Source organism: Pan paniscus, chromosome 11, assembly GCF_029289425.2.
Source record: "Pan paniscus chromosome 11, NHGRI_mPanPan1-v2.0_pri, whole genome shotgun sequence".
Classification (NCBI taxonomy): domain Eukaryota; kingdom Metazoa; phylum Chordata; class Mammalia; order Primates; family Hominidae; genus Pan; species Pan paniscus.
Window position 1 is genome coordinate 7043882 of NC_073260.2, and position 27623 is coordinate 7071504.

The 27623-nt window shown below is 40.8% G+C and overlaps 1 protein-coding gene across 14 annotated transcripts in view; it reads left to right on the forward strand.

Annotated features, from left to right (window-relative positions):
* The window catches only part of SETX (senataxin), a 96155-nt gene that overhangs the window by 44426 nt on the left and 24106 nt on the right, over window positions 1–27623 (forward strand). For all 14 annotated transcript variants that reach the window (XM_055117547.2, XM_055117549.2, XM_034929357.2 and 11 more), the window contains 8 exons: window positions 1270–1369; window positions 12392–12565; window positions 14875–15107; window positions 16134–16301; window positions 17161–17317; window positions 24514–24615; window positions 24814–24929; window positions 26666–26737. In XM_055117547.2, the coding sequence (XP_054973522.1) occupies window positions 1270–1369; window positions 12392–12565; window positions 14875–15107; window positions 16134–16301; window positions 17161–17317; window positions 24514–24615; window positions 24814–24929; window positions 26666–26737 (1122 nt within the window). The remainder of the gene's footprint in view (window positions 1–1269; window positions 1370–12391; window positions 12566–14874; window positions 15108–16133; window positions 16302–17160; window positions 17318–24513; window positions 24616–24813; window positions 24930–26665; window positions 26738–27623) is intronic.

Sequence of the window (27623 nt, forward strand, 5' to 3'; positions counted from 1 at the left end):
AAACAATCCCTTCTGCCCATTGGTAGTCATTCTTCATTCCTACCACTAGCCCCAGGCAAACACTAATCTCTCGTCTGTCTATAAATCTGCCTCTTCTGGAAATGCCATCTATATAGAGGTGTCCATATGTGGTCTCTTGAATCTGGCTCCTTTCACTTCATGTAATCTTTTTGAGGCCCATCCTTGTTGTAGCATGTATTAATGGGCCATGGCTTTTTATTGCCAAATGAGATTCTGTTGTATGGATATATTACATTTGTTTATGCATTCACCAACTGATGGACATTTGGGTTGTTTCCAGATTTTGGTGATTGTAAATAATGCTGTGAACATAAAATGCACTTTTGATGATGAGTCTATGGAGTTGCCTTACTGTAGGGTATTCTGGGTGATACAAACTGATCATGACTATCATGGTCCAGAGTCTGACCTTACTAGCAGATAACACGGATTCAGTATTGTTTTGTTCCCCTGTCCATAGCATAACCCTTGTGGAGTCTTGGTTGGTTAACCAGTGCAGAAGCAGTTCAACACCAATAGTCTTTGATGATAAGTTTCTTCAGAGGAACTGAAAGACTATTTGTTGATTTAAATACTTAATGACTAACGGTTACATTTAGACAAAACCCTCCTTAGGGCCCAAAAGGTAATATATTTGTTAGTTTTTTAAAAAGTGAAAGCTAATATGACTTTTTTATACTAGTAGTCTTCCTAAATTTGGGATTGGGAATAGTCTTATTTCTCAGAAGATCCTTGAGGGTACTTCTGAGTTTGGAGCTTTGACAGACTGGGAGATGGGTATAGAGCATTTTATAAACTGGCAGGATGACATGTTGGTGAGAAATCCCTAAGGTCTGCAACAAATCTAGGTCCTTTTGGACTTGTGAGCTAGCTGATCTGGTTGGGAAGTAGCATTCTACCGGAGCTGTCCAGCAGTATGTTAGGCACTGCTGGAAATGCTCCACATCTGCCCACAGCGGAGCAGCCACAGGTGGCTGTTGAGCACTGCAAGTGTGACTAGTTTGAAGAACAGAATTTTTATTTTTTAACATTTTTATTAAATGTAAATAACCAGATGTAGCTAGTGGCTACTGAATTGGACAGGACAGTTCCAGATAATTGTATTAACCTGCCGCGAATCAATTTTTAGTTTCTGTCACCTAGATTCTAGGTTCTGGATTTTACTGTTGCTTAACTTTGGAAAATGTTACTATTTAGCATCACTTTCCAGAATGTTGCTTTCTTAATTTGCTTTTGTGCTTTGTATAGGTGGCACAGGAATGGCTCAACTCTCCAAATAGAGAGAATTTCTATCAGTTGCAAGTACGAAAATTTCCTGCCGATTATATAAAATACTGGGAGTTTGCAGGTAAGTTTTTTCTTATGCAACTTGGAATATATGATATAATAATTGGAGATTTCTAATTAAGAGGAGATAGCATTATTTGAATTTAGGGGGACACAAATTTTCTAAGCTAAATTTGTGACTTCTTAGAATATGCTTAAAGTCTTAATGAGGATAGTTACTGGAACAATTATGAATGTAAAATTTATGATTTTTTTCCCCACTCTGTAGTTAGAATAGTAGAGGCTGAATTGTCAGTGGGGGCTGGGAATGGGAGAGAGGGTGAGTGGAGGGATTTGGTGGGGGTGTTGCATAATAGTCTTTACAGATTCTGAGTAAATCTTCCTGGCATCTGTCTTTTCATTTCATGATTGATCTGAACCACATACCACTTTTATATACTAGTTATAAATACACCAAACATTCAGAACTCTTTAAAATAAAATGAATAAGTCCTCTTTTTACCCCCAACCCCCATCCATCCTCCTCTGTAGATGTGCTTAAAAAAAAAAATGAGGCTGGGTGTGGTGGCTCACGCCTGTAATCCCAGCACTTTGGGAGGCCGAGGCGGGCGGATCACCAGGTCAAGAGATCGAGACCATCCTGGCCAACATGGTGAAACCCCGTTTCTACTAAAAATGCAAACATTAGCCAGGCATGGTGGCGGGTGCCTGTAGTCCCTGCTACTTGGGAGGCTGAGGCAGGAGAATCACTTGAACCAGGGAGGTGGAGTTTGCAGTGAGCCGAAATAGCGCCACTGCACTCCAGCCTGGCACAGAGACTGTCTCAAAAACAAAAAAAAACAAAAAACAACAACAACAATTATATGTTATATGTATTATGTACTGTATTCTTACAATAAAGCTAAAGAAAAGAAACTAAAATCATAAGGAAGAGAAGATATATTTATTCATTAAGTGAAATGGATCATCATAAAGGTCTACATCTTTATCATCGTCACGCTCAGTAGATAGATGAAGAGGAGGAGGGATTTGTCTTGCTCTCTCAGGAGTGGCAGAGATGGAGGAAAATCTATGAATTAGTGGACCTGTGCACTTCAAACTCACGTTCAATTGTCAGCTGTACATTGAGATGCAATAGCCACAAAGCAGAAAGAAAGCAGATGTTTGGCGGGAACTTATCATTTTCACACATGGTTTAGTAACAGTGAGCCATTTTTATTAGGGAATGATGAGAACTGTCCTAAAATCTAAGTTCCTAGATACCAGCCAAGGGGCAGCCTCGCAAGCAGGTCTTTTGAAGGATAGCATGCCTGCTATGTGAACTCTTTTCTGCACAGCATGTTATGAATAATGCTACTATGATCACCCATGTATCTCTTAGTGTTCTTCTGAATGCATTTTTGTTCAGTTTATATCCAGAAGTAGATTGTGGAATATTAGGGTGTGTATAAGTTCAACTTCAGTAAATAATGCCAAGCCTATTGTACAAAATTATATTCCACCAGCAGTAGTATATGAGAAGTTGCATTTTTCTGTGTCTTCAGCAACACATTTGTATAGATTGTTTTGAGATTTTTAGCTGTTGGGCTGTGTGTATTGATGGTGTTTTGTGGGCTTTTGTAATGTCCTCATTAGGGAGATTGAGCATCTTTTCACGTATTTAGTAGCTGTATCAGTAACCTCTTTTGGAAAGTGCCTGTTCAAGGCTTTTGGTCATTTTCTGTTGTCTTTTTTTCAGTTGATTTGTAGGAGTTCTTTATATAATCTGGGTAGAAGTCATTTCCTCACTTTGACTTACATTCTGACTCTTTTTAGTGATGTCTTAAAAATTTCTTTTTCATTCTTATTGAGAATTGCTTATTTGAACATAGTAAATACATCAGTCTTTTATTGTCAGTGCTCTGTGTCCCGTTTCTTAAATGAAGAGTAAGAAATCTTTCTCTGCTACAGGTTGCAAATTACATTCTCTTGCCTTCCTTTGCCCCCACCCCCATCACCCATGGATCAGGATCTCTCTTACCTTCTAGAACAAAGGTTAGCAAACTACAGCTCGCAGATCCACCTACCCCATGTATTGATTTTGTATTGCCCTAGGGTACATTTTTTATGTTCCTTTTTTTTTTTTTTTTTTTTCTTTCTTAAATGTAGAGATGGGGTCTTGTCCTGTTGCCCAGGCTGATCTCAAACTCCTGGTCTCAAGTGATCCTCCTGCGTCATCAGCCTTCTGAAGTGCTGGGATTAGAGGTGTGAACCACCTCGCCCAGCTGGTTTTTACGTTTTTAAAGCTCTATAAAAAAGAGTATGTAACAGGCATTATGTGTGGCCCCACAAGCCTATCTGGCCCTTTACAGAGGAAATTTGGGAACCCCTTTTCTAGAAGTTTTCTTGTTTTGTTTCTGACTGAGGCATGTGGGTTGGGTTCCATTTTTTTTTTTTTTCCCCAAGTAGAGGTCTGATTATCCCAGTACTATTTATTGAAAGACCATTTGTGCTTCACTGCACTGCTATGTTTGTCATGCGTCTGGAGTCCACTTAATGTCTGGGCATCAGTCTGTTCTTCTTGAGATCATTTGCCTACCCTTGGGCTCATATCACATTGTTTACTTAATCTAGCTTTATAAGAAGTTTTAATAACTCATAGAGCAAGTCCTCCTACCTTGTTTTGTTTTGTTTGTTCTGTTTTTTGAGATGGAATCTTGCTCTGTCGCCCAGACTGGAGTGCAGTGGCGTGATCCTGGCTCACTGCAACCTCTGCTTCCCGGGTTCAAGCAATTCTCCTGCCTCAGCCTCCCGAGTAGCTAGGACTACAGGTGTGCACCACTATGCCTGGCAAATTTTTGTGTTTTTAGTAGAGACGGGGTTTCACCATATTGGCCAGGCTGGTCTGAAGCTCCTGGCCTCAAGTTATCTGCCCGTCTTGGCCTCCCAAAGTGCTGGTGTGAGCCACGGCGCCTCACCCCCTCCTACCTTGCTGTACTTTTTTAGTGCTTTGGCTATTCTTGGCCCTTTGCATTTCCATATAAATTTTAGAGGAAAAGAAGTGGAAATTTGGGAAGAATTGACAACTTTTAATACTTTCTAATTGATGAATAAGGTATATATCTTCAGTTATTTAGGTTAAATTTTTCTCAGTGTTTTATAGTTTTCTGTGGAGAGGTTTTGCATGTCATCTTCGGTTAGTTTGTCATCTGTAACTATGTTAGTGACTATCTCTAAAAAATAAGAGCTTAAAAATAAGTCATACCTAAAAAGTTACCAATAATCCCTTCATATCAGTCAGTGTTCAAATTTTCAATTATCTCATAACACTTTTTTTTCAGCTTAAGATCCAAAGTAGTCCACCCAATGGCATTGGTTGATAGGTCTTTTTAAACTAGAATTCTCTCATTTTCTTCCCTTGCAATTTTTTTGTTGAAAAAATTGAATTAGTTTTATAGAGTTAATCATGGTCTGGATTTTGCTGATATTGCATCCCCTTGGTGGTGTTTAGAATGTGTCTCTGTCCTCTGTGTGTTTCCTATATATTGATACCTGGAACTAGAGGATTGATCCAATTCAGGTAAATTTTTGTTACTTGTTTTTGGCAAAACTATTTTATAGTTGGTGGTATGTTCCATCAGCAGCAGCAGGTACGTGGTATCTGGTTTCTTTTTCTGATAATCACAGCTGCTTGTACTTAGTCACTAATTCATTAAAGGGAGCAAAATGGTGCTACTTAAATCATTTTATGTTAGCTGGAATACTTCTCTAGAGAGAAAATTCTCTACTACTATTTGGTTACTCAGTAGTATAGTTTATAAAGGAAAGGCAGTATAAATACTTGCGGCTTGACCAGTTTTCAGAATAACGAGTTTAATTCACTAGTAGTCCGGGTGCGGTGGCTCACGTCTGTAATCCCAGCACTTTGGGAGGCCGAGGGGCAGATCACCTGAGGTCAGGAGTTCGAGACCAGCCTGGCCAACATGGCAAAACCCCGTCTCTACTACAAATACAAAAATCAGCTGGGCATGGTGGTGCATACCTGTAGTCCCAGCTACTAGGGAGGCCGGGGCAGGAGAATCGCTTGAACCCTGGAGGCAGAGGTTACAGTGAGCCGAGATCGTGCCACTGCACTCCAGCCTGGGAGACAGAGCAAGACTCCATCTCAAAAAAAAAAAAAAAAAAAATTCACTAGTAAGTGCCAGTGGTGACTGGTAAGCTTAAAAAAGAACTGTGAGTGCATGGATTGGTATGCGTGTATTTCAGTCCATTTCAGTCAGCTCCTTCTAGTTGGCTCTGAGGCTATGTGCTATGACAAGATGTTCCAAGTTCATCATATATATTGTTTTTATCCCATAACTGAACTTACAGTTTTCTAAGGAGCCTTGCTATATTTTAGTTGAAAGCGGTATTTCAACACCAATCTGGGCATGCTATATGCTGTTAGTGGGTAATACATCTAAATATAAGGATACATAAAGATTGTAAGTAAAAGATAACCATGCATATCCAAATTAAAAAAAAACTTATTTAGCTCTGTTAATATCAAACTAAATAGACATTAAGGCAGAAAGCATTATTATTGTTGTTATTATTATTATTTTTTTTTTTGAGACAGAGTCTTGCTCTGTCGCCCAGGCTGGAGTGCAGTAGCTGATCTTGGCTCACTGCAACTTCTGTTTCCCGAGTTCAAGCAATTCTGCCTCAGCCTCCTCAGTAGCTGGGATTACAGGTGCTCACCACCACACCCAGCTAATTTTTGTATTTTTAGTAGAGACTGGGTTTTGCCATGTTGGCCAGGCTGGTCTTGAACTTCTGACCTCAGGTGACCCGCCTGCCTCGGCCTCCCAAAGTGCTGGGATTACAGGCGTGAGCCACCATGCCCAGCTCAGAAAGCAGCATTTGAGATAAAAAGGGAGTATTTTGGTTCAACAGAAGATATGACAATTCTGAATGCATATACCTAATAAAATAGATAAAGAGCTGGGCACAGTGGCCTGTGCCTCTGTAGTCCCTGCTGCGTGGTAGGCTGAGGCAAGATCACTTGAGCCCAGGAGTTTGAGGCTATACTGTGTTATGATCACATATGTGAATGGTCACTGCACTTTAGCCCAGGCAACATAACAAGACCCTGTCTCTAAATAAATAAATAAATAAAACTGATAGAACTAGAGTATACTTTTTACATATATATGACTTGAACAATTAAATCAACAAAGATGAATTTTAAAAAGCAAGCCTTAAAAAGAAATACAATTGAAGTAGGTGAACCTAATTATATTTTAAATTGGTCATATGTATAACCCACAGAGAAAAAAATGATATAAGTACTTTTAGAAATAGTAGACTCGGCTGGGCACAGTGGCTCACACCTGCAATCCCAGCACTTTGGGAGGCCAAGGCTGGTGGATCACCTGAGGTCGGGAGTTCGAGACCATCCTGGCCAGCATGGTGAAACCTCGTCTCTACTAAAAATACAAAATTAGCCGGGTGTGGTGGTGCACATCTGTAATCCCAGCTATTAGGGAGGCTGATGCAGGAGAATTGCTTGAACGCAAGAGGCAGAGGTTGCAGTGAACCGAGATTGCGCCATTGCACTCCATCCTGGGTGACAAAAACAGCCAAAATTTGTGAGATTTGTTGTCAGTAGTAGAACTGGCTTAGTATTAGTAGTTCTTAGATGATTTTGTGTATTGTAAAATAGAGCTAATGTATAAGAAAGCTGGTGTTAGGAGGCAGGGTTCCCTCGTTACGGGAGAAGGGAGTTGCATGGGATGGAGTAAGGAGATGAAGAATCCTATGGGGTTGGATTTGCTTTGGAGGAATTAATTTTTTATTTTGAAATAATTGCAGATTTTTCAAAAAAATTGCAAAATTAGTAGAGTTCCTATAACCTTCACCAAGTTTCCTCAAATGTTAACATCTTAACGTAAAGACAGAACAATGATCAAAACCAGGGTTTTATGTTGGTATAAACTAAGAGCTAATTAGACCTTATTCATATTATACCACTTGTCCCATGAATGTCTGTTTTCTGCTCCAGGGTCCAATCTAGAATCACAAATCCCATTCAGTTGTGATGTCTTCTTAGTTTCCTTCAGTCTAGGACACTTAGGTCCTCATTCTCTCTTTGTCTTTCATGGCCTAAATGTTTTTAAAGAGTGCTGTCCAGTTACTTTGCAGAATGTCCCTCCATTTTGGTTTTTCTGATATTTCCTTGTGAGTCAAATTCAGGTTTTGCATTTTTGGCAAGAAAAACATAGAAGTAGTTTGTGCTCTTCTCAGTCTGTCAGATCGGGAGGTACATGACGTTGATAAATCTCATTGCTGGTGATACTAACTTCCATCGCTTTGTTAAGGTGGCGTCTCATGTTTCTCCAGTGTGAAGTTACTATTTTTTCATTTGTAATGAGTAAATATCCAGTTTCTTGTCCTTTTTAAAAAAAAATTTTTTTTCTTTTTATTTCTTTTCATTTTTGAGGTTTTTGTTCGAAATAGTTTTTTTTTTTTTTTTTTTTTTGAGACGGAGTCTTGCTCTGTCACCCAGGCTGGAGTGCAGTGGCACAATCTCAGCTCACTGCAAGCTCCACCTCCCGGGTTCACGCCATTCTCCTGCCTCAGCCTCTCGAGTTGCTGGGACTACAGGCGCCTGCCACCATGCCCGGCTAATTTTTTGTATTTTCAGTAATGGCGGGGTTTCACCATGTTAGCCAGGATGGTCTCGATCTCCTAACCTCGTGATCTGCCCGCCTCGGCCTCCCAAAGTGCTGGGATTACAGGCGAGGCGTGAGCCACCGCGCCCGGCCCAAAATAGTTTTTTATATCCCCAAATAAGTAGCTAATATGTTTAATTCAGTATTCTTTTTTTCTTTTTTTTTGAGATGGAGTCTCACTGTGTTACCCAGGCTGAAGTGCAGTGGTGTGATCTCAGCTCACTGCATCCCGCCTCCTAGCTTCAAGCGATTCTCCTGCCTCAGCCTCCCAAGCAGCTGGGATTATGGCACGTGCCACCATGCCTGGCTAATGTTTGTATTTTTAGTCGAGATGGGGATTTGCCATTTTGGCTAGGCTGGTCTTGAACTCCTGACCTCAGGTGATCCTCCTGCCTTGGCCCCACAAAGTACCTAAATTACAGGCGTGAGCCACTGCGCCCAGCCTAATTCAGTATCCTTTTCCTTCCCGGTTGTGGTTTTGGGGAGAATTTTCTTTTTCTTTTCTTTCTTTCTTTTTTTTTTTTTTTTGAAACAGGGTCTTGTTCTGTCGCCCAGGCTGACGTTCAGTGGCGTAATCCCAGCTCACTGCAGCCTCAAACTCCCAGGCTGAGAATTTTCGTTAGTATGTTGGATCTCCATTTTCTTTTTTGTAATCTTTACATATGGATTTATTAATTTTATTTCTATTTCTGAGGTAATGAGATGGTTTACACAATTACAAGTTCAGTGACACCCTTTTCTGCAAGTGTAGTGAAGTCCAGAGTTTGTTCCACTTTTGAGGGTCTTGCAGGACCCTAAATTTTCTCCCCTTTTGGTTCTACCTACAGTATGCAGTTATAAAAGGGTACTTCTCCCTTCTTCTCTTGTCCCTCAGAAGCTTTGAGTTTCAAGTACTGCCAGTTCAAACCCCATGGACCATTAATACCCCGTGCTGTATGCTGTATTCTGATTTTTGTCAGGATGCTGCTTTAGTGTTTTCACACTTGAGCTCGTCTTACCCTTCTCCTGGTAGATTTGGAGCTGGCTGAGGCTCCTGAGCTCTCTTTTTTTGAGACGGAGTCTTGCTCTGTCGCCCCAGGCTGGAGTGCAGTGGCTGCAACCTCCGCCTCCCGGGTTCAAGCGATTCTCCTGCCTCAGCCTCCCAAGTAGCTGGGGTTACAGGCGCCCCACCATGCCCGGCTAATTTTTGTATTTTTAGTAGAAACAGGGTTTCACCATGTTGGGTAGGCTGGTCTCGAACTTCTGATCTCAGGTGAACCACCCGCCTTGGCCTCCCAAAGTGCTGGGATTACAGACGTGAGCTACTGCACCCATGTGGTGTTTTTAATTTTGGTGATTCAAACGGGTGTGTAGTAGTATGTCATTGTGGTTTTAATTTACTTTTCTAGAATGGCTAACAATGTTGAGCATCTTTTCACAGACTTACTGGCAATGTTCATATCCCCTTCATGTATCTTCCATTTTTAGTTGGATTGTTTGTCCTCTTATTTTTACTTATTTTTCAGTTCTTTATATATTCTGGAGACAAGTTATTTATTATATTTATATATTGAAAATATTTATTCCTAATCTGTGGAATGCCTTTTAATTTTCCTAACAGTATCTTTTGAAGAGCAAAAGTTTTGATTTTGATGGCATCCCGTTTATCAGTTTTTTTCTTTCATGGTTCATGCTTTTTGTATCCTAAGAAGCATTTACCTAGCCCACGGTCACAGTTTTCTCCTATTTTTTTTTTTCTAAATTTTATGGTTTAATTTTTGTGTTTATGTTGATGACCATTTCAGTTTTATTTTTATATATGACATATGTAAGGATTAAGGGTTTTTTTGGTTTTTTTTTTTTGCTTTTTTAAAGGTAGAAGTCAGACGCAGTGGTTCATACTTGTAATCTCAGCACTTTAGGAGGCCAAAACAGGAAGATCACTTCAGGCCAGGAGTTTGAGAGCAGTCTGGGCAACATAGCAAGACCCTGTCTCTACAGAAAAGTAAAAAAAAAATTAGCTGAGCATGGTGGCACACACCTATATTCCCAGTGACATGGGAGGCTGAGGCAGGAGGATTTCTTGAGCCCAAGTGTTCAAGGCTGCAGTGAGCTGTGATCATACCACTGCACTCCAGTCTGGGAGATAGAACAAGACCCAGTCTCTAAAAAAATAAATCAGAAACAATGTAAAAATAGGTGCTCAGTTTTAGTGTTACTTGTTAAAAAAATGTAGCCTTTCTCATTGAATAACCTTGCCATTCAATAACTTGGCATATTTGTCAGAATATCGGTTGATCTTGATTGCAGGTCTGCTTTTAGACACTGTTTTCTTTATCTGTATAGCTGCCTTCCACCAATACCACAGTCTCTTATTGTTGTTTTATAAAAAATACTGAAATTGGATAGTTTCAGCCTTTCAGTTTTGTTCTTTGTAAAAAGTTTCTTTTTATTGTCATCAGTTTTAGAATCAACTTGTCAACATTTATAAAAATGCCTGCTGGTTTTTTTTTTTTTGCTTTTTTTTTTTTTTTTTGAGACAAAGTCTCACTCTTGTTGCCCAGGCTAGAGTGCAATGGCGCGATCTTGGCTTACAGCAATCTCCACCTCCCAGGTTCAAGCGATTCTCCTGCCTCAGCCTCCCAAGTAGCTGGGATTACAGGCGCCTGCCACAACGCCTGGCTAATTTTTGTATTTTTAGTAGAGATGGGGTTTCACCATGTTGGTGGCCAGGCTGGTCTCAAACACCTGACCTCAGGTGATTCGCCCGCTTCGGCCTCCCAAAGTGCTGGGATTACAGGCGTGAGCCACCACACCTGGCCTTTTTTTTTTTTTTTTTTGAGATGGCTTCTTGCTCTGTCACCCAGGCTGGAGTGCAGTGGTGCGATCTCGGCTCACTGCAAGCTCCGCCTCCTGGGTTCACGTCATTCTCCTGCCTCGGCCTCCTGAGTAGCTGGGACTACAGGTGCCTGCCACCATGCCCAGCTAATTTTTTGTATTTTTAGTAGAGACGGGGTTTCCCCGTGTTGGCCAGGATGTTCTCGATCTCCTGACCTCATGATCCACCTGCCTTGGCCTCCCAGAGTGCTGGGATTACAGGCGTGAGCCACCATGCCTGGCGGCCACCTGCTGGTATTTTTACTAGGATTGCTTTGACTCTAAAGATTAATTTGGGGACAGCTGACATTTTAACAATATTAAGTCTTAGGCCTTGAACTTAGTACATTTCTTCATTTGTTCAGGCTGTCTTCAGTTTCTCTCAGCAGTGGTTTGTATTTTTCAGAGTATAGGGCTAGATTCGGCAGTTGGTACTGAACTTTATTCCAGTGCTTTCTCTGTTTTCCTAGTCCCATGTAGTTTACAACTGTCTTTCCCCACTTGTTCGAAATGCGTAGAAGTTGCAAAATTCTTGTATGTACAGTCACATGTCACTTAATGATGGGGATACATTCTCAGAAATGTGTCAGGCGATTTCAGCATCATGCCAACATCATGAGAAGTAAGAGTGTACTTAGAGGAACCTAGGCGGTGTAGCCTACCACACACCTAGTCTGCCAACCTGTACAGCATGTTACCGTATTGAATACTGTAGGTAATTGTAACATGGGGAAGTATTTGTGTATCTAAACATAGAAAAGATACAGTAAAAATATATTATAATCTTATGGGACCACTGTTGTATATATCCGGTCCATCACTGACCACAACATCATTATGCGGTTATCCAAGATCATTACTTGGATCTGTTTCCGAATTTTCTTCCGGGGTTTTGAAAGTTGGAAACAAATGAGAGAAATTTAGTTAAAAACCAGAATAGGCCGGGCACAGTGGCTCATCCCTGTAATCCCAGCACTTTGGGAGGCTGAGGCGGGCGGATCATGAGGTCAGGAGATTGAGACCATCCTGGCTAACACAGTGAAACCCCGTCTCTACTAAAAATACAAAAAAATTAGCCGGGTGTGGTGGCGGGCGCCTGTAGTCCCAGCTATTTGGGAGGCTGAGGCAGGAGAATGGCGAGAACCTGGGAGGCGGAGCTTGCAGTGAGCCGAGATCGCGCCACTGCACTCCAGCCTGGGCGACACAGCGAGACTCCATCACAAAAAAAAAAAAAAAAAAAAAAAAAAAAAACAGAATAAACCTAAAGGAAAGAAAATTTATTAGCTACTTTTCAATATTATAGTTTTGTCTATTTTGGCCTTATAGCAGTTTTGAAGAAAACTATATTCTATAATTGATATTTTTAATATTTGAAGTTTTTGATTTGATTAGATTACCATTTTAAAGTATATGCAGAGTCCTTTAGTGCTGTGTATTTTTGAAGTTAATACAAGGATTTAATTTCTTTTAAGTTAATCTTATTTAAAATAATTCTATTAGAGTTATATGAATTCCGACTTCTTCTTGTTTCATAGTTTATCTGGAAGAATGTGAACTGGCTAAACAGCTTTATCCAAAGGAAAACGATTTGGTGTTTTTAGCTCCTGAGAGAATAAATGAAGAGAAGAAAGATACAGAGAGAAATGACATACAAGATCTCCATGAATATCATTCTGGTTATGTTCATAAATTTCGCCGCACTTCAGTCAGTAAGTAAATAATGAGGCATTGACAGGAAATGTCAGATACGGTCTCATCTAATAATCTACTTCTCAATTGTGTATATCAAGTGTATTTGATAGACATTTACCGAACATGTTTTTGCTATGTTGATTACATGGCCATTCAGAGTCTCTTTTCTAGTTTTTCTAGACTTACCTGGAAAAGACCTTGTATTTATTTTTGTAATGTTCTATCCTTTTGTTACATTTCTTTATCCATCATTGTGTTTGCTATAAAATGGACCATTTGCAGACCATCTGTTGTTTGTTAAATTACATTTCATCCTTGGTTTTGTGGCCAATTACTAATGAGATGACCAAACATAAAACTCACTGTAAGGCAGCTTGAGGAATCTGCTTACATCACTTCCATCCGTTGTATGTTTCTCCCTAGGTAATTTAATAACAAAAATATTAGCCTAAATTTAACGAATACCAGATGTATGCAGTGAGACTTGTCCCTTTTTTTTTTTTTTTTTGAGTCGGAATTTCACTCTTGTTGTCCAGGCTAGAGTGCAGTGGTGCTGTATCGGCTCATTGCACTCTCCGCCTCTTGGGTTCAAGCAATTCTCCTGCCTCAGCTTCCCAGGTAGCTGGGATTATAGGCATCCGCCACCAGTCCCGGCTAATTTTTTGTGTTTTTAGTGGAGACGGGGTTTCACCATGTTGACTAGGCTGGTCTCGAACTCCTCACCCCCATCAACCTCCCAAAGTGCTGGGATTACAGGCGTGAGCCACCATGCCCAGCAGAGACTTGTCCTTCTTATGCACATTTATAATCTTCCCCAAAGCCCCAAAAGGTAAAAGAAATTATTCCTTGCTCCTTAGGAAATCATGGTTCAGGGATGTTAAGTAAACCTATTCAAGGCTGTCATCAGTGTTAATTGGTAAGTCCAGAATTGAAGCCTGCTTTTGTTGACTGCAAAGTCCACATTGTTTTTCTTATGCCAAACTGCCTTTTTGGCAATTGCAACTTTTTTAGTCTTAGTTGTGTGAAGAGAAGAACATTATTTCATTATTCCTTCTCCTTTTTGCATGATATCTTAATATAGCAATAAAGTGTGTCAACATTGTACTGCATTATAACAGGTGTACCATGTTTATTTGTGTGATCAGGGCTTAATTCTGTAGAATATAGGATACATTTAGAAGAGTTGCAGTGAGGATTGATGGCTTACTCTGTGCTTTTGGCTCTTGAAAATGATTACCTTTGCCAAATTTATAGTTCTAAGGCAGTCTCATTCCCTGAACTCCTCATAGATCAAAATCATCTCTTGGATACCTCCATTTGGAAATGTGTTAGACATTTCAAATCCACTAGTCCAAAAGTTAACACTTGATTTTCTGCCTGACATCTGCACTTCCTTCATTCTTTCCCATCTTGTTAATTGGGGCCTCACTTCTTTCAGTTACTCAGGCCAAAAACCTTGGAGTTACCCATGATCCTTACTTTCTCTCACACCTCACTTCTAATTTGTCAGCAGATCTGATTGACTTTTCCTTTGCAATATATCCCAAATCCAGTTCCCACCTCTACTAGTGCATCCTGGTCCAAGCTGTCATTAACTTTTACCTAAATTACTACAGTAACCTTGTAAGTGGTCTTTTTGTTTCTGTACTTTTCTCATTGTAGTTATTCTTTGTTCTGAGGTAAGAGCGGTTCTTTTAGTTTGTGAGATAGAGCATGTTATTTCCCTACACAGAGTGCCCGATGGTTTTCTACCCTGATCCTGAATAGCGTTCAGAGTCATTACTGTGATCTGCACAGCCCTATAAAATGTAGCCCCGTTTTACTCTGAGTCGCTGAGCGTTCTTCTCCCTATTTTTCCTTCTAGCCATGTTAGCCTTCTCCCTGTTTCTAAAATATTCCTGGCACATCTCTGTCTTATGATCTTTGCAGTTGCTTATTTTCTGCATGTAGTACTGTTTACCCCCTGCTGAGTACTGTTTACTCCCTTACTTCAAGTCTCTGCTCAAATATTTCATCAGGAAGACCTTCTCGGACCAGCTCATCCGCCTCCATCCCCATCACTTCCTCCCTTTGTCTGCTTTCTTCAGAGCACTTTAACTACCACCTGACATATTTATTTGGTTATCTGCCTCCCTCTTCTAGAAAACAAGCCTCCAGAGGACAGAACATTACTGGGTTCAGGAAGCAGTCCATAAATATTTACTGGGTAAATTATGTAAATAATATCCAAAAATATGTTAAAAATACCTAATTCTGCATGACCTTTAAAACTAGGCAGCATTATTCAGTGATAACTGAAGTTGCTTTTTCTCTTTCTTGATGATAGTGCGTAATGGGAAAGCTGAGTGTTACCTTTCCATCCAGACTCAAGAGAACTTTCCGGCCAATTTAAACGAACTTGTGAATTGTATTGTAATCAGTTCTCTGGTAACTACACAAAGGAAGTTGAAAGCCATGTCTCTGTTGGGTAGTCGGAACCAACTGGCTAGAGCTGTTCTGAATCCAAACCCTGTGGACTTCTGTACAAAAGATTTACTGACTACAACATCTGAGAGAATTGTGAGTGATGATTGTATGATACTAGATAATTTCATGTTAGGATGTTAAAGCATCATATTTTTTAGCTGCTATGTATTCCTATATGTTTACAACAAAAATGTGTTCACGGTGAACAGTTTAGTGTTAGTTTTCTTTAGTATTGCAAAGTATGTAATTTAGGTTAAGTCAGCTCACTTCAGGAAAAGGTACAGTACAATAAGAGTCGAAGGTTGCTGGAAGAGCAACATTAAAATGTTAGGTCAGCAGCCTACTTAATGTGCATTAGGTGAGAAGTCTCAGGTTTAGTGGTGTTAAATTTACATTTGAATGATTGATGGAGAATTGGCCGGTATTGTTGGAAATGCAAAGATGAAGTTGTCAACTGAACATGTGAAGCTGTGTATAAACTCTAGGAAGTTAACAGAGAAATGCAAAAGGAAACTAACTATTTTGAAACTCTAGAGCTGTATGCTATGGCTTTCATGTGCATTATCTCAGTCTGTTCTCACCTTTTAAGGAATCCTAGATTTAATGAGTAACAGAGGCCAAGGCTTGGGTTAGGAGCGTAGTGGCCTAGCTTGTAAGTGCAAGTGAAGCTTAGACTCAGATCTTCCCCTGACAGCCATGCTTTTTCCACTGTATCACATGTGTTAGGAAATAAATAGTCTTGGGATGTTTTCACTAAGGAGAAAATTGACTAAAGAAGGAAAAAAACAGAGTAGTAAATAGAAGAAAAGTTGTGGATTAGTAAATGCAATTTATTGTGATTATCTTTGTAAGAATAAAAAATAAAAGTACAGTTGTATTTGTAAGTACTTGAAGCCTTACAGACACTAATTAGTAATTAGTAAGTAATTAGCTTTCTTTCCAGTAGTGAACGTGCTTTTTAGATTAAAGGTCACTTTGGTGTCCTTGTCTTGTCTGACCATAAACAAAGCTTTTGTCTCATGCATTGAAAGAAATTTGGACAGGTCTTTTTCATGCTCTTCCTTTCAAATTCCACTACAGAAACAGCAACTCATTCCCAAAAATGTGTTTTTTATATAGATTGCGTACTTAAGAGATTTCAATGAAGACCAAAAGAAAGCAATAGAAACTGCATATGCTATGGTGAAACACTCACCATCAGTTGCCAAAATCTGCTTGATTCATGGACCACCTGGAACAGGAAAATCAAAAACTATTGTTGGCCTCCTCTATCGTCTACTGACAGAGGTAGGTATGGGTGAGGGCACTGATGCTGTTAACTAGCTGTATCATTTTACTTTACTTGAGTTAACTGACATGTAAGTAAGTATTAACATGCCATTTCCTCTTTGATTTGTGTATATTTTTTATATTGTGTGTAACTGTGTCAGAGAAAAGGGTGGCAGAGGGAGGGAAGGTTATGGGAAATAAAAAGAGGAGGAAAACACTATCTTATGTGAAACAAATTGTAAGGACTAGAATGATGGTCTTCAGGCTTCACGGTAGGTCACGTAGAATGCTGTGAATGCTGGGCTGCATTTTGGTTGGATTGTGGTTTTTTTGTTTTTTTTTTTGAGACAGTGTCTCGCTGTCATCCAGGTTAGGGTGCAGTGGCACGATCTTGGCTCACAGCAACCTCTGCCTCCCAGGTCAAGTGATTCTCCTGCCTCAGCCTCCCGAGTACCTCCCTAGTAGCTGGGATTACAGGCGTACACCACCACCCACAGCTAATTTTTGTATTTTTAGTAGAGACGGGGTTTCTCCATCTTGGCCAGGCTGGTCTCGAGCTCCTGACCTCAGGTGATCCGCCCGCCTCGGCCTCCCGAAGTGCTGGGATTACAGGCGTGAGCCACCGTGCCTGGCTTGGATTGAGTATTCATTAAAGTAAGTGGATGATAAAGTAAGGCTCAGAGCAGTTATGACAAATTTTTTTTGCTGGAGTAATTTTAAATATCAGTGTTAGATGTAGATGCTTTTATTTATTTTTAACTTTATTACGAGAACTTTCAAAAATACATGGAAGTAAAGACAAACTTTAAAGCTATGTAATAGAGCTCACCCATATTTTTTGTGTGTTTGTTTGGTATGTATATGTGGCAAATTGTAGAACCAGAGGAAGGGGCATTCAGACGAAAACTCCAATGCCAAAATCAAACAAAACCGTGTCCTCGTGTGTGCACCTTCCAATGCAGCTGTTGATGAACTCATGAAAAAAATTATCCTTGAATTCAAAGAAAAATGTAAAGACAAGAAGAATCCTTTAGGTATGATACTTTTGTGGATTTTAAATTTGTTTTTGTTTTCAGTGTTAAGTGTAGGCAACTTTGAATGACAAAGGAAAGAGCAGGCCAGTCCTGGTAATAGCTTCTACTTGAATCTGTGGCTTGTGAGTTCATTTAGCAAGTATTTCATTGAACATTTACCCTGTGCCAGGGCCTGTGCCAGGTACTGAGGTTTCATCAGTGAAGTCTTCAAGGAGACACACGGCCTAGTGAGGAAGTGGAGAGGTCAGTACAGAGTGATAAGTTCCACAGTGAGGCTAAAATGTGGGGTGTTCCACACACCTTAGAGGGACCCCGATTCAGTTGCGTGAGGGTTAGAGAAGGGCAGTTAGGAGTTAGCCACAGGCAGTAGAGGGTTAGGGAGTACTTGAGCAGCAGAGATTGCCATAAAAAAAAAGAATCAGGGCAAGAGAGCCTCAGATGGTTCATGAGGTTCCCAGAGCATTAGGTGGCGGTGAAAGATGAGGCTTTGAGTAAGCACAAGCTTATTGAAAACAGTCATTGTTTACAGTCACTGAGTGTTGACTGTGTGTCAGTAATTCTCAAAATAATCCCATGAACTTGGTGTTAACCCTACCATCTGTATTTTATAGGTGGGGAAACTGAAGCTTAGAAATGTTAAATACACTAGAGGGATAACTTTTTTTGGTAGAATGTAGATAATAGCATTACAACGGATGATTCAGGGCACTAAAGTGAAGATGTGAAATTATTTCATTTTATTTAACCTTAACACTTATTTTTCGTATCACTCGTGCTGAGTGGTATAGTTATGGCTTTGTATTTGATGACCTTTCCAAGTTCATATGTCTTGTCTTCCCTACCAAATTTAGTTTTCCTTAAGGATACCTAACAGTGCCTTTTAACAGGATTTGATTTAGCAGACTCCAAATACAGTGGCTTAAATATAATAGAAGTTTACTTCTTTTTTTTTTTAAATCAAAAACCCAGAGGTGGGCAGTTCAGAACTGGTACCAGAGTCACTGGTATGGCTACTCTGCCTTAGAGAGTCCTTGGAGACCCAGCCTCCATCTGGTTGCTCCACCATGTGTGGCCTCCATTCTCGAGTGCACCTGTGGTCAGGATAGCTGCTCCAGCTCCAGCAAGTGTGAGGAAAAGATGAAGAAGGGGCAGAGGGAACATACTAGCCATGTTACAAGGAAAGTTTCTAGGTCCTGCCAATAGCGCCTTTGCTTATTTCCTTTCGGCCACACCGAGGTATAAGAGAGGCTGGAACATGTCATCTTTATTCTGAGGAATCACACACATTTTCCTTTATATCACATATGTATTACCTACATGTAGAATTCATTTGCTCTTAAAACATACAATACATTGTCAGTCTCTGATTTACTTTTTTCCACTTGCCTTTACATTTGTGAGATTGATTTTGTGAATAGCTGCAGTCACTCATATTAACTGCTATAGGGTGTTTCATTGAGGGTGTGCAACATTTATTCATTGATAATTTAGTTTCTTTTCAATTTTTTATTTCAAACTTGAGATGAGCATTAAAAAAACTTTATTAAAACATGGGTCTCTAGCATATGTATATCTAGAAGTGAAAATGTGGGGGTTCAAGAGTTTGTACATCTTCAGTTTTCTAGGTAGTGCCAAATTCTTCTTGAAAGTGATTGTACCAGTTAGCTCCTGAGAGCAGTCCCTGTGCAGCGTACAGTTGGTAGTTTTAATTTAACTTTCCCTGGTGGCGTGAGCTTAAGCTGCTTTTCAGGTGTATGTTGACTGCACAGCCGGGCCAGGACTAAGGTGAGGCAAACGAGGTGTCTAGGTTAGATATTTATTTATTTATTTATTTATTTTTGAGACGGAATCTCACCCTGTCGCCCAGGCTGGAGTGCAGTGGCGCGATCTCGGCTCACTGCAAGCTCCGCCTCTCAGGTTCACGCCATTCTCCTGCCTCAGCCTCCCGAGTAGCTGGGACTACAGGCGCCCGCCACAACACCCGCCTAATTTTTTGTATTTTTTTAGTAGAGACGAGGTTTCACCGTGTTAGCCAGGATGGTCTCGATCTCCTGACCTCGTGATCTGCCTGCCTCGGCCTCCCAAAGTGCTGGGGTTACAGGCGTGAGCCACCATGTCCAGCCTTATTTTTTTTTTAAATTAGAGAGCAGGCTGGGCGCAGTGGCGTACGCTTATAATCCCAGCACTTTGGGAGGCCAAGGTGGATGGATCACCTGAGGTCAGGAGTTTGAGACCAGCCTGACCAACGTGGTGAAACTCTGTCCCTACTAAAAATACAAATTAGCTGCGCGTCGTGGCACGGGTCTGTAATCTCAGCTTCTCGGGAGGCTGAGGCAGGAGAATCACTTGAACCCGGGAAGTGGAGGTTGCAGTGAGCCGAGATCGCACCCTTGAACTCCAGCCTGGGCAACAAGAGTGAAACTGCCTCTAAATAAATAAATAAATAAGAGAGCAAATGATATCCTCTCTGAGTACAGAGACCTTTTTTTCTTTTTCAGTACTTTCATTTTCACTATTTCCTGTGGTCCTGGGTCTCCTTTAAGGAAATGACTTGAACGTCTCTCCATTAAGTATAATGCTTCTGGGTTTTGTGTATACCCGTTACCAGGTTAAAGAGTTGCTTTCTCATTAGTGTTTTTGTTATGAATGGGTGTTGAATTTTATTGCATGCTTCAAATGGTAATGAAAATTTTCTTTAATCTGTTAATATGGTAAACTATAGTATTTTTCTGATGTTAAAATATCTTTGATTCTTAGAGAATAAGGTCACCTTGGTGTCTTGTATTAGTTTTTAATACACTGCTAGATTGCTAATGTTTTATTTAGGACTTTGAAATTAATGTTCATAAATGAGGCCAGCCTGTAATTTTTGTTACACTGTGTTTGTCTAGTTTTAGTATTGAAGTTACACAGGCTTTAAAAAATGAGTTGGGGCCAGGTGCGGTGGCTGACGCCTGTAATTCCAGCACTTTGGGAGGCCGAGGCGGGCGGATCACCAGGTCAGGAGATCGAAACCATCCTGGGTAACACGGTGAAACCCAGTCTCTACTAAAAACACAAAAAATTAGCCAGGCGTGGTGGCGGGCGCCTGTAGTACTGTAGTCCTAGCTACTCGGGAGGCTGAGGCAGGAGAATGGGGTGAACCCGGGAGGCGGAGCTTGCAGTGAGCTGAGATCGTGCCACTGCACTCCAGCCTGGGCGACAGAGCGAGACTCTGTCTCAAAAAAAAAAAAAAAAAAAAAAAGAAAAAATGAGTTGGGAACTTTTTTGTTATTCTTTGGAATGTTTTGTATAAGACAGCTTGTCTATTTCTTGAAGGCTAATTTGTTATTAGTATTGTATTTGTTGTCTTTTTTTATTTGTTGTCTTTTTTTTAACAGAATAAGTAAATTTCTGTTTGCTGTTTAAATGTCATTAATGATTATAAGTCTAATCATGTTTTCTTTTTTTTTTTTGGTACCCCAGCTCAGGCTGGGGTACATTGGCATGATCATGGCTCAGTGCAGCCTTGCCCTCCTGGGCTCAAGTGATCTTCCTGCCTCAGCCTCCCAAGTAGCTGGATCTGCAGGTTTGCCACCACACTGGGTTAATTTTTAAATTTTTGTTGTAGAGACAGGGTCTCCTCGTGTTGCCCAGGCTGGCTTCAAGCAGTGCTCTTGCCTCAGCCTCCCAAGGTGCTGGGATTACAGGCATGAGACACTGCCCCTGACCACATTTGCTGTATTATATATTTATTCCCTAAATGCACATGTGACACAGGCTTAGGGGTAGGAAAGTACAAGGAGAAAATTTATTTTTTGTAAGCCAGAAAAAATAAATTATTTTAAAATTATTTTATCTAAATCAGTAATTAATAGATGGAATTAAATTTAATTAAATCACTTGATTAATAGTTTATATTTTAATTAAAATCATTTTTCCTGGCCCAGCTGAGCCTAAGCCAAGATAATTACACTTGTTTTTAATTCTTCCACCTCTTCCAGGCCCCTCTACTTTCTTGTGGGCATTAGCAAGCTCCCATTGTAGAAATTTCAATGCTTTTATTGGAATGGTAGCTTTAGCAATGTCAAACTCAATAGAATTTTAAAGTCTGTTCATTTTACTGAATGTAAATTATACCTCAAGAATGTTAAAGAACAAAACAGACACCCAGGCACCTAGACACTGCCCAGCCTTGCTCCCTTATGGGTGCCACAACAGCTCAGGGGCTTTCAAATCTGGTTTTCAGCTCTCTCTCTGTTTTTGGCCTCTAGGGATTTCTCTTAACATTCCCCTGAGCTTACCCAGCAGTGTAAAGGATATCTGTTATAATTTGCGGAACATTTCTGGGTGCTTATAGTAGGTGGGTTTCCAGGTAATCTCATCTACCTTTCTAGTGGAAACGTAAGTGAATTAAGAAGTTTTCAGGCCGGGCGAGGTGGCTCACTCCTGTAATCCCAGCACTTTGGGAGGCCAAGGCAGGTGGATCACGAGGTCAGGAGATCAAGACCATCCTGGCTAACACAGTGAAACCCCATCTCTACTAAAAATACAAAAAATTAGCTGCGCATGGTGGGGGGCGCCTGTAGTCGTAGCTATTCAGGAGGCTGAGGCAGGAGAATGGCGTGAACCCGGGAGGCGGAACTTGCAGAGAGCCAAGATTGTGCCATTGCACTCCAGCCTAGGAGACAGAGCAAGACTCCGTCTCAAAAAAAAAAAAAAAGAGGTTTTCAAACCCTCAAGTAAATGTTGACCTTAAATTTAGGAAAATGAGCTGAACTGGGATAAAAAATATGCTGTAGATAACTAAAAATAAGCCATTCATTTTTCATATAATCATTGTATTTATTATGTGCCCACCACTCTTCTAGGTGGTGATCAAAACCCTATTCTTTTGGGGCTTAACATTTAAAGGATGGAGATAGACAGTAAACAAATAACTGTGACGTGTCCAGTTAGAATAAATGCTGACAAACTCTACATGATTGCATAATTCAGCCCAGTGATATAGTGGGGAATATTTATTTATTTATTTATTTATGAGACTGGTCTTGCCTCCCCTGCTCAAGCAATACCCCCATCTCTGCCTTCCAAGTAGCTGGGACCACAGGGGGAGGCCACCACGCCTGGCTAATTTTTGTCAATTTTGATAGAGGTGGAGTTTCATCATGTTGCCCAGGCTGGTCTCAGACTCCTGGATTCAAGCGATCTGCCTACCTTGGCCTCCCAAAGTGCTAGGATTACAGCCCTGAGCTGCTGCACCTGGCTGTAGTGGTGAATTTTTTTTTTTTGAGACGGAGTCTCGCTCTGTCTCCCAGGCCAGAGTACAGTGGCGCGATTTCAGCTCACTGCAACCTCCAGCTTCTGAGTTCAAGCAATTCTCCTGCCTCACCCTCCCGAGTAGCTAGGATTACAGGCATGTGCCACTACGTCCAGCTAATTTTTGTATTTTTAGTAGAGATGGCGTTTCACCATGTTGGCCAGGCTGGTCTCAAACCCCTGACCTCGTGATCCACCTGCCTTGGCCTCCCAGAGTGCTGGGAATACAGGCGTGAGCCACTGTGCCCAGCCTTGTAGTGGAGAATTTTCAAATAAAATAATTACACGTGGGAAAAAAAATAAAGATGAATAAAGGTGTTTTTTTGTTTGTTTGTTTTTTTGAGATGGAGTCTCGCTCTGTCACCCAGGCTGGAGTGCAGTGGTGCAATCTTTGGCTTACTGCAACTTCCACCTCCTGGGTTCAGGCAACTTTCCTGCCTCAGCCTCCTGAGTAGCTGAGATTATAGGTGTGTGCCACCATGCCTGGCTAATTTTTTTATTTTTAGTAGAAATGGGGTTTTGCCTTGTTGGCCAGGCTGGTCTCAAACTCCTTACCTCAAGTGATTTGCCCACTTCTGTCTCCCAAAGTGCTGGGATTATAGGCGTGAGCCACTGTGCCTGGCCAGAAAAAAGATTTTAAAAAACCCAATAGAAGAAATTACAATAAAAGAAAAAAAAAAACATTAAAACCAAAAGGACAAGAAAAAAGCAATGTGTTAACCTGAGATTAAAACGTGGTTAGTAAACAGGCAGGTTAAATTGGTTTTTAATAGTTCTTGCAATTATTATATCCAAGAATTTCTATCATCTTGTGTCCCTTAGTTTCTAGAGTATCAAGGTGATGTGGAACATAGTTTTAAAAGCTTTATTCTGAGTATTCTGCAAAAGAAGGCTCGATGGTCAAATAAGATTCTGTTCTGAAAATTACATATTAATATATAACATATAAAAGTTCTTGAACTATTCTGCAGTTAAGAGTGTTGGGGACCAGCCTCAATACCACCCGTAGGGTACCCGAAGTCCAGTGGTGACAAAGAAATGAGAAGAGACAGGTTAAGAGTTTATAAAGGAGGGAGCCAGGGGGCCAGAGCAAATCAGAGGCTGCAAAGGCGCCAAGCTATGATCTCCACACTGTTTATTGAAATAAATAGTGAAATGGTGAAAGGAGGGCGGTGTGTCATACACCTAATCTATAGGAATGGCGGTTTAGGTAAATTTCCTTTGTGCTGAAGCAGTATAAACTTAACTACTGATTTATTTTTTAACTTATCAGAGAGCAGCTGTGGGGAGTGGGCCTAACTAGGAGCTGGCATATCTGGCCACATTCCAGTGCTTCAAAGGAGTGTCTTTCTCCTTGAGCACAGTGTTTATAGATAGGAGAGCAGGTCACGTTCTGGTCATGGGAACGTGATGGCAATTAGAAGGCTTTACTCCTCAGAGGCCTCTTGTGGCTTTCTACAACTTACTGTTCCATATTTTTATGGCCGGTTTATGCAGGCACCCCACAAGCCCTTTCCCCAACATGAGAGAACTGCTTCATTTATTTTATCTCATCATTTTTCTTGAAACTATTTTGCTATGGAATGTCCTACTGAACATAGTTTGAAAATGTTACTGTAATAGAATCTCAACTCTGTAGTGTACTGTTTAGATGGCCTTGCTAACCTTTATTAGGTAGAAGTGATAAGTACTTGCCTTATAGGATTGTTAGGAACAATATCTGAAATAATGTATAAGAAGTTTGTGGTGTAGTCGCTGGTGTCTAGTTAATTCGAAGTTCATGTTTGCTCCCTTCTCTGATTATTAACATATTTACTTAGAAATATAGATACTATGTATAGAGACAGGATTGATCAGCAGTGTCCTTATTAGTCCTTAACTGTGATTCTTATCAACAGGAAACTGTGGAGATATAAATTTAGTACGACTGGGTCCAGAAAAGTCTATTAATAGTGAGGTTCTAAAGTTCAGTTTGGACAGCCAAGTAAACCACAGAATGAGTAAGTACTGAATGTGGTATATACTAGTGTTTTCTCTGTTTTGTTTGGTGGAAAATGACTTGGGCACTAAAGGTAATTTGAAGCCTCCAGAATTAGTCTGGCTTTGGGAACTAATTTTCCTTCTCATTGTGTTGTATATGTGTGTGAGTTTGTTAGAATTAGAATAGCATATAATTTTTTATTTGTTATTTTTATTAGAAAAAGAGTTACCTTCTCATGTTCAGGCGATGCATAAAAGAAAGGAATTTCTAGATTGTCAGCTGGATGAGCTTTCCCGGCAGCGAGCTCTATGCCGAGGTGGACGGGAAATACAGGTATCTTTGCATTTCTTGAATAATAACTCAGGTATACGAACTAGTTAACAAGTTTTTTTTGAGACAGAGTCTTGCTCTGTCTTCCAGGCTGGAGTGCAGTAGCACAATCCTGACTCACTGCAGCCTCACCTTCCTGGGTTCAGGTGATTCTCCTGCCTTAGCCTCCCGAGTAGGTGGGAATACAAGGTTGTGCCGGCACACCTGGCTAATTTTTTGTATTTTTAATGGAGATGGGGTTTCACCATGTTGGCCAGGCTAGTCTCGAACTCCCGGCCTCAAGTTGATCTGCCCACCTCAGCATCCCAAAGTGCTGGGATTACAGGCATGAGCCATTGCGACCAGCCTAATTAATGAGTATTTAATGCCCTTTATTTATTGGGGAATGGCATGATTCATCTATAAAAATGTGTACTAAGACACTAAAAATGTGTCTCAGGTTAACACATTTCTTTCTGCTTTTTTTTGTCCTTTTGGTTTTAATTTTTTTTTTCATTTTTTCTTTTATTAAAATTACTTTTGTTAAAAATCTTTTTAAAAACTTTTTTGTAAAGGGCAAGATATTCTAGTAAAGATTTTAGGCTTTGCAAGCCATATGGTTGGTTTCTGTTGCAGCTATTCAACTCTGCTTTTGGTAGCACAAAGGCAGTCATAGATAATACATAAACAAATGGATGTGGCTGTGTTCCAGTAGAACTTTATTTACGAAAATAGATGGGGTGTTGCGTTTTTGTTTGTTTTTGAGATAGGGTCTCACTTTGTGGCCCAGGCTGGAGTGCAGTGGTGCAGTTGTGGTTCAATTTAGCCTCAAGCTCTTGGACTCAAGTGAGCTGTCTTTCTGCCTCAGCCTCTTGAGTAGCTGGGACTACAGCCGTGTGCCATCATGCCTGGCTAATTTTTTTGTTTGTTTTCTGTAGAAACTGGGTCTTGCCATGTTGCCCAGGGTGGTCTGAACTTCTTGCCTCAAGCAGTCCTCTCACCTTAGCCTCCCAAAGTGCCAGGATTACAGGCATGAGTCCCTGCACATGGCCTTGCATTTGGCTTATAGGCTGTACTGCCTTATATTAAAGCTATACTGAGTTTATTAGTTGTCTTTCAGTTGCATGTTGAGCCCAGTTCAAATTAGGTTAGACAGAAAGGGAATTAGCTTCAGTATGGGTGGATCCAGAGGGTCACATGATATCATTTCTCCACTCCATAATTTGTTTTTCTGTGTGTCGGCCATTTCTTCTGAGAAAGGTGAGTGTCAGCATCTCAGGGCTTCCACCATCTCAGCTTAGAAACCCCAGAGGGAGAGAAAGTCTTTCTCTTAGCATCCATATATCCAAAGAAGCAGTTAGTTTAGTCCCTGGGTGAGCAAGCAGGTCTAATCCCTATTTTTAAGAAGATGGGTGCATGATTGGCCAGGCCTGTGTTAGATGCCCATCACTGTGGCCAGAGGAATGGTTGGGGTGTGATTTACAGCCTCATTTGAATCACCTGGAAGTTAAGGGTGGCATGATGCTCCCAGTGCTGGAATGCTAAGCAGACAGCTCACGTGCAGCGCACAGGACACAGCTGAGTCTTACGCAGCAGCATACAGAGTGTGTCAGGACTCAAGTGGTAAAGAGGAAATAAGCTGGGTAAATACATTTTTCATTGGTGAAATACAAGCTCTTTTAAAATTAGAGGTAGTCCATTGGAAGGCATTTAAAAATGCTTAGTTTAGTTTTAATTGTGACATTTGAATTTTTTTCCAGAAGCAAGAATTAGATGAAAACATTTCCAAAGTTTCTAAGGAAAGGCAGCAACTTGCTTCTAAAATTAAAGAGGTAAGTAGTTCACCTGTAGCATTTTCTTGATTTTTTTTTTTTTTCTTTTTAAAATTTAAGTATGACTGTTCAGACAAGCTGTGGGCTTTTATTTATTTATTTTTTTTGGAGACAGAGTCTCACTCTGTCTCTCAGGCTGGGGTGCAGTGGCATGATCTCAGCTCACTGCAACCTCAGTCTCCCATGTGGCTGGGATTACAGTCGTGCACCACCATGCCTGGCTAATTTTTTTTTTTTTTTTTTTTGAGATGGAGTCTTGCTCTGTCACCAGACTGGAGTGTAGTGGTGTGATCTTGGCTCACTGCAACCTCTGCCTCCCAGGTTCAAGTGATTCTCCTGCCTCAGCCTCCCAAGTAGCTAGGATTACAGGCGTGTGCCACCATGCCCAGCTAATTTTTGTATTGTTAGTAGAGATGGGGTTTCACCGTGTTGGCCGGGATGGTCTGGATCTCTTGACGTCATGATCCTCCTGCCTCAGCCTCCCTCAAAGTGCTGGGATTACAGGCGTGAGGCACCACACCTGGCCTCTTTTGTGTTTTTTTTTTTTTTTTTTTTTTTTTTGAGAGTCTCACTCTGTTGCCAGGCTGGAGTGCAGTGGCACAATCTCAGCTCACTGCAACCTCTGCCTCCCAGGTTCAAGTGATTCTCCTGCCTCAGCCGCCCGAGTAGAGTAGCTGGGACTACAGGTGCGTGCCACCACGCCCGACTAAATTTTGTATTTTTAGTAGAGACGGGGTTTCACCATGTTGGCCAGGATGGTCTCCATCTCATGACGTTGTGATCCGCCCACCTCGGCCTCCCTAAGTGCTGGGATTACAGGCGTGAGCCACCATGCCTGGCCCTTTTTTTGTATTTTTAATAGAAACGGGGTTTCACCATGTTGGCC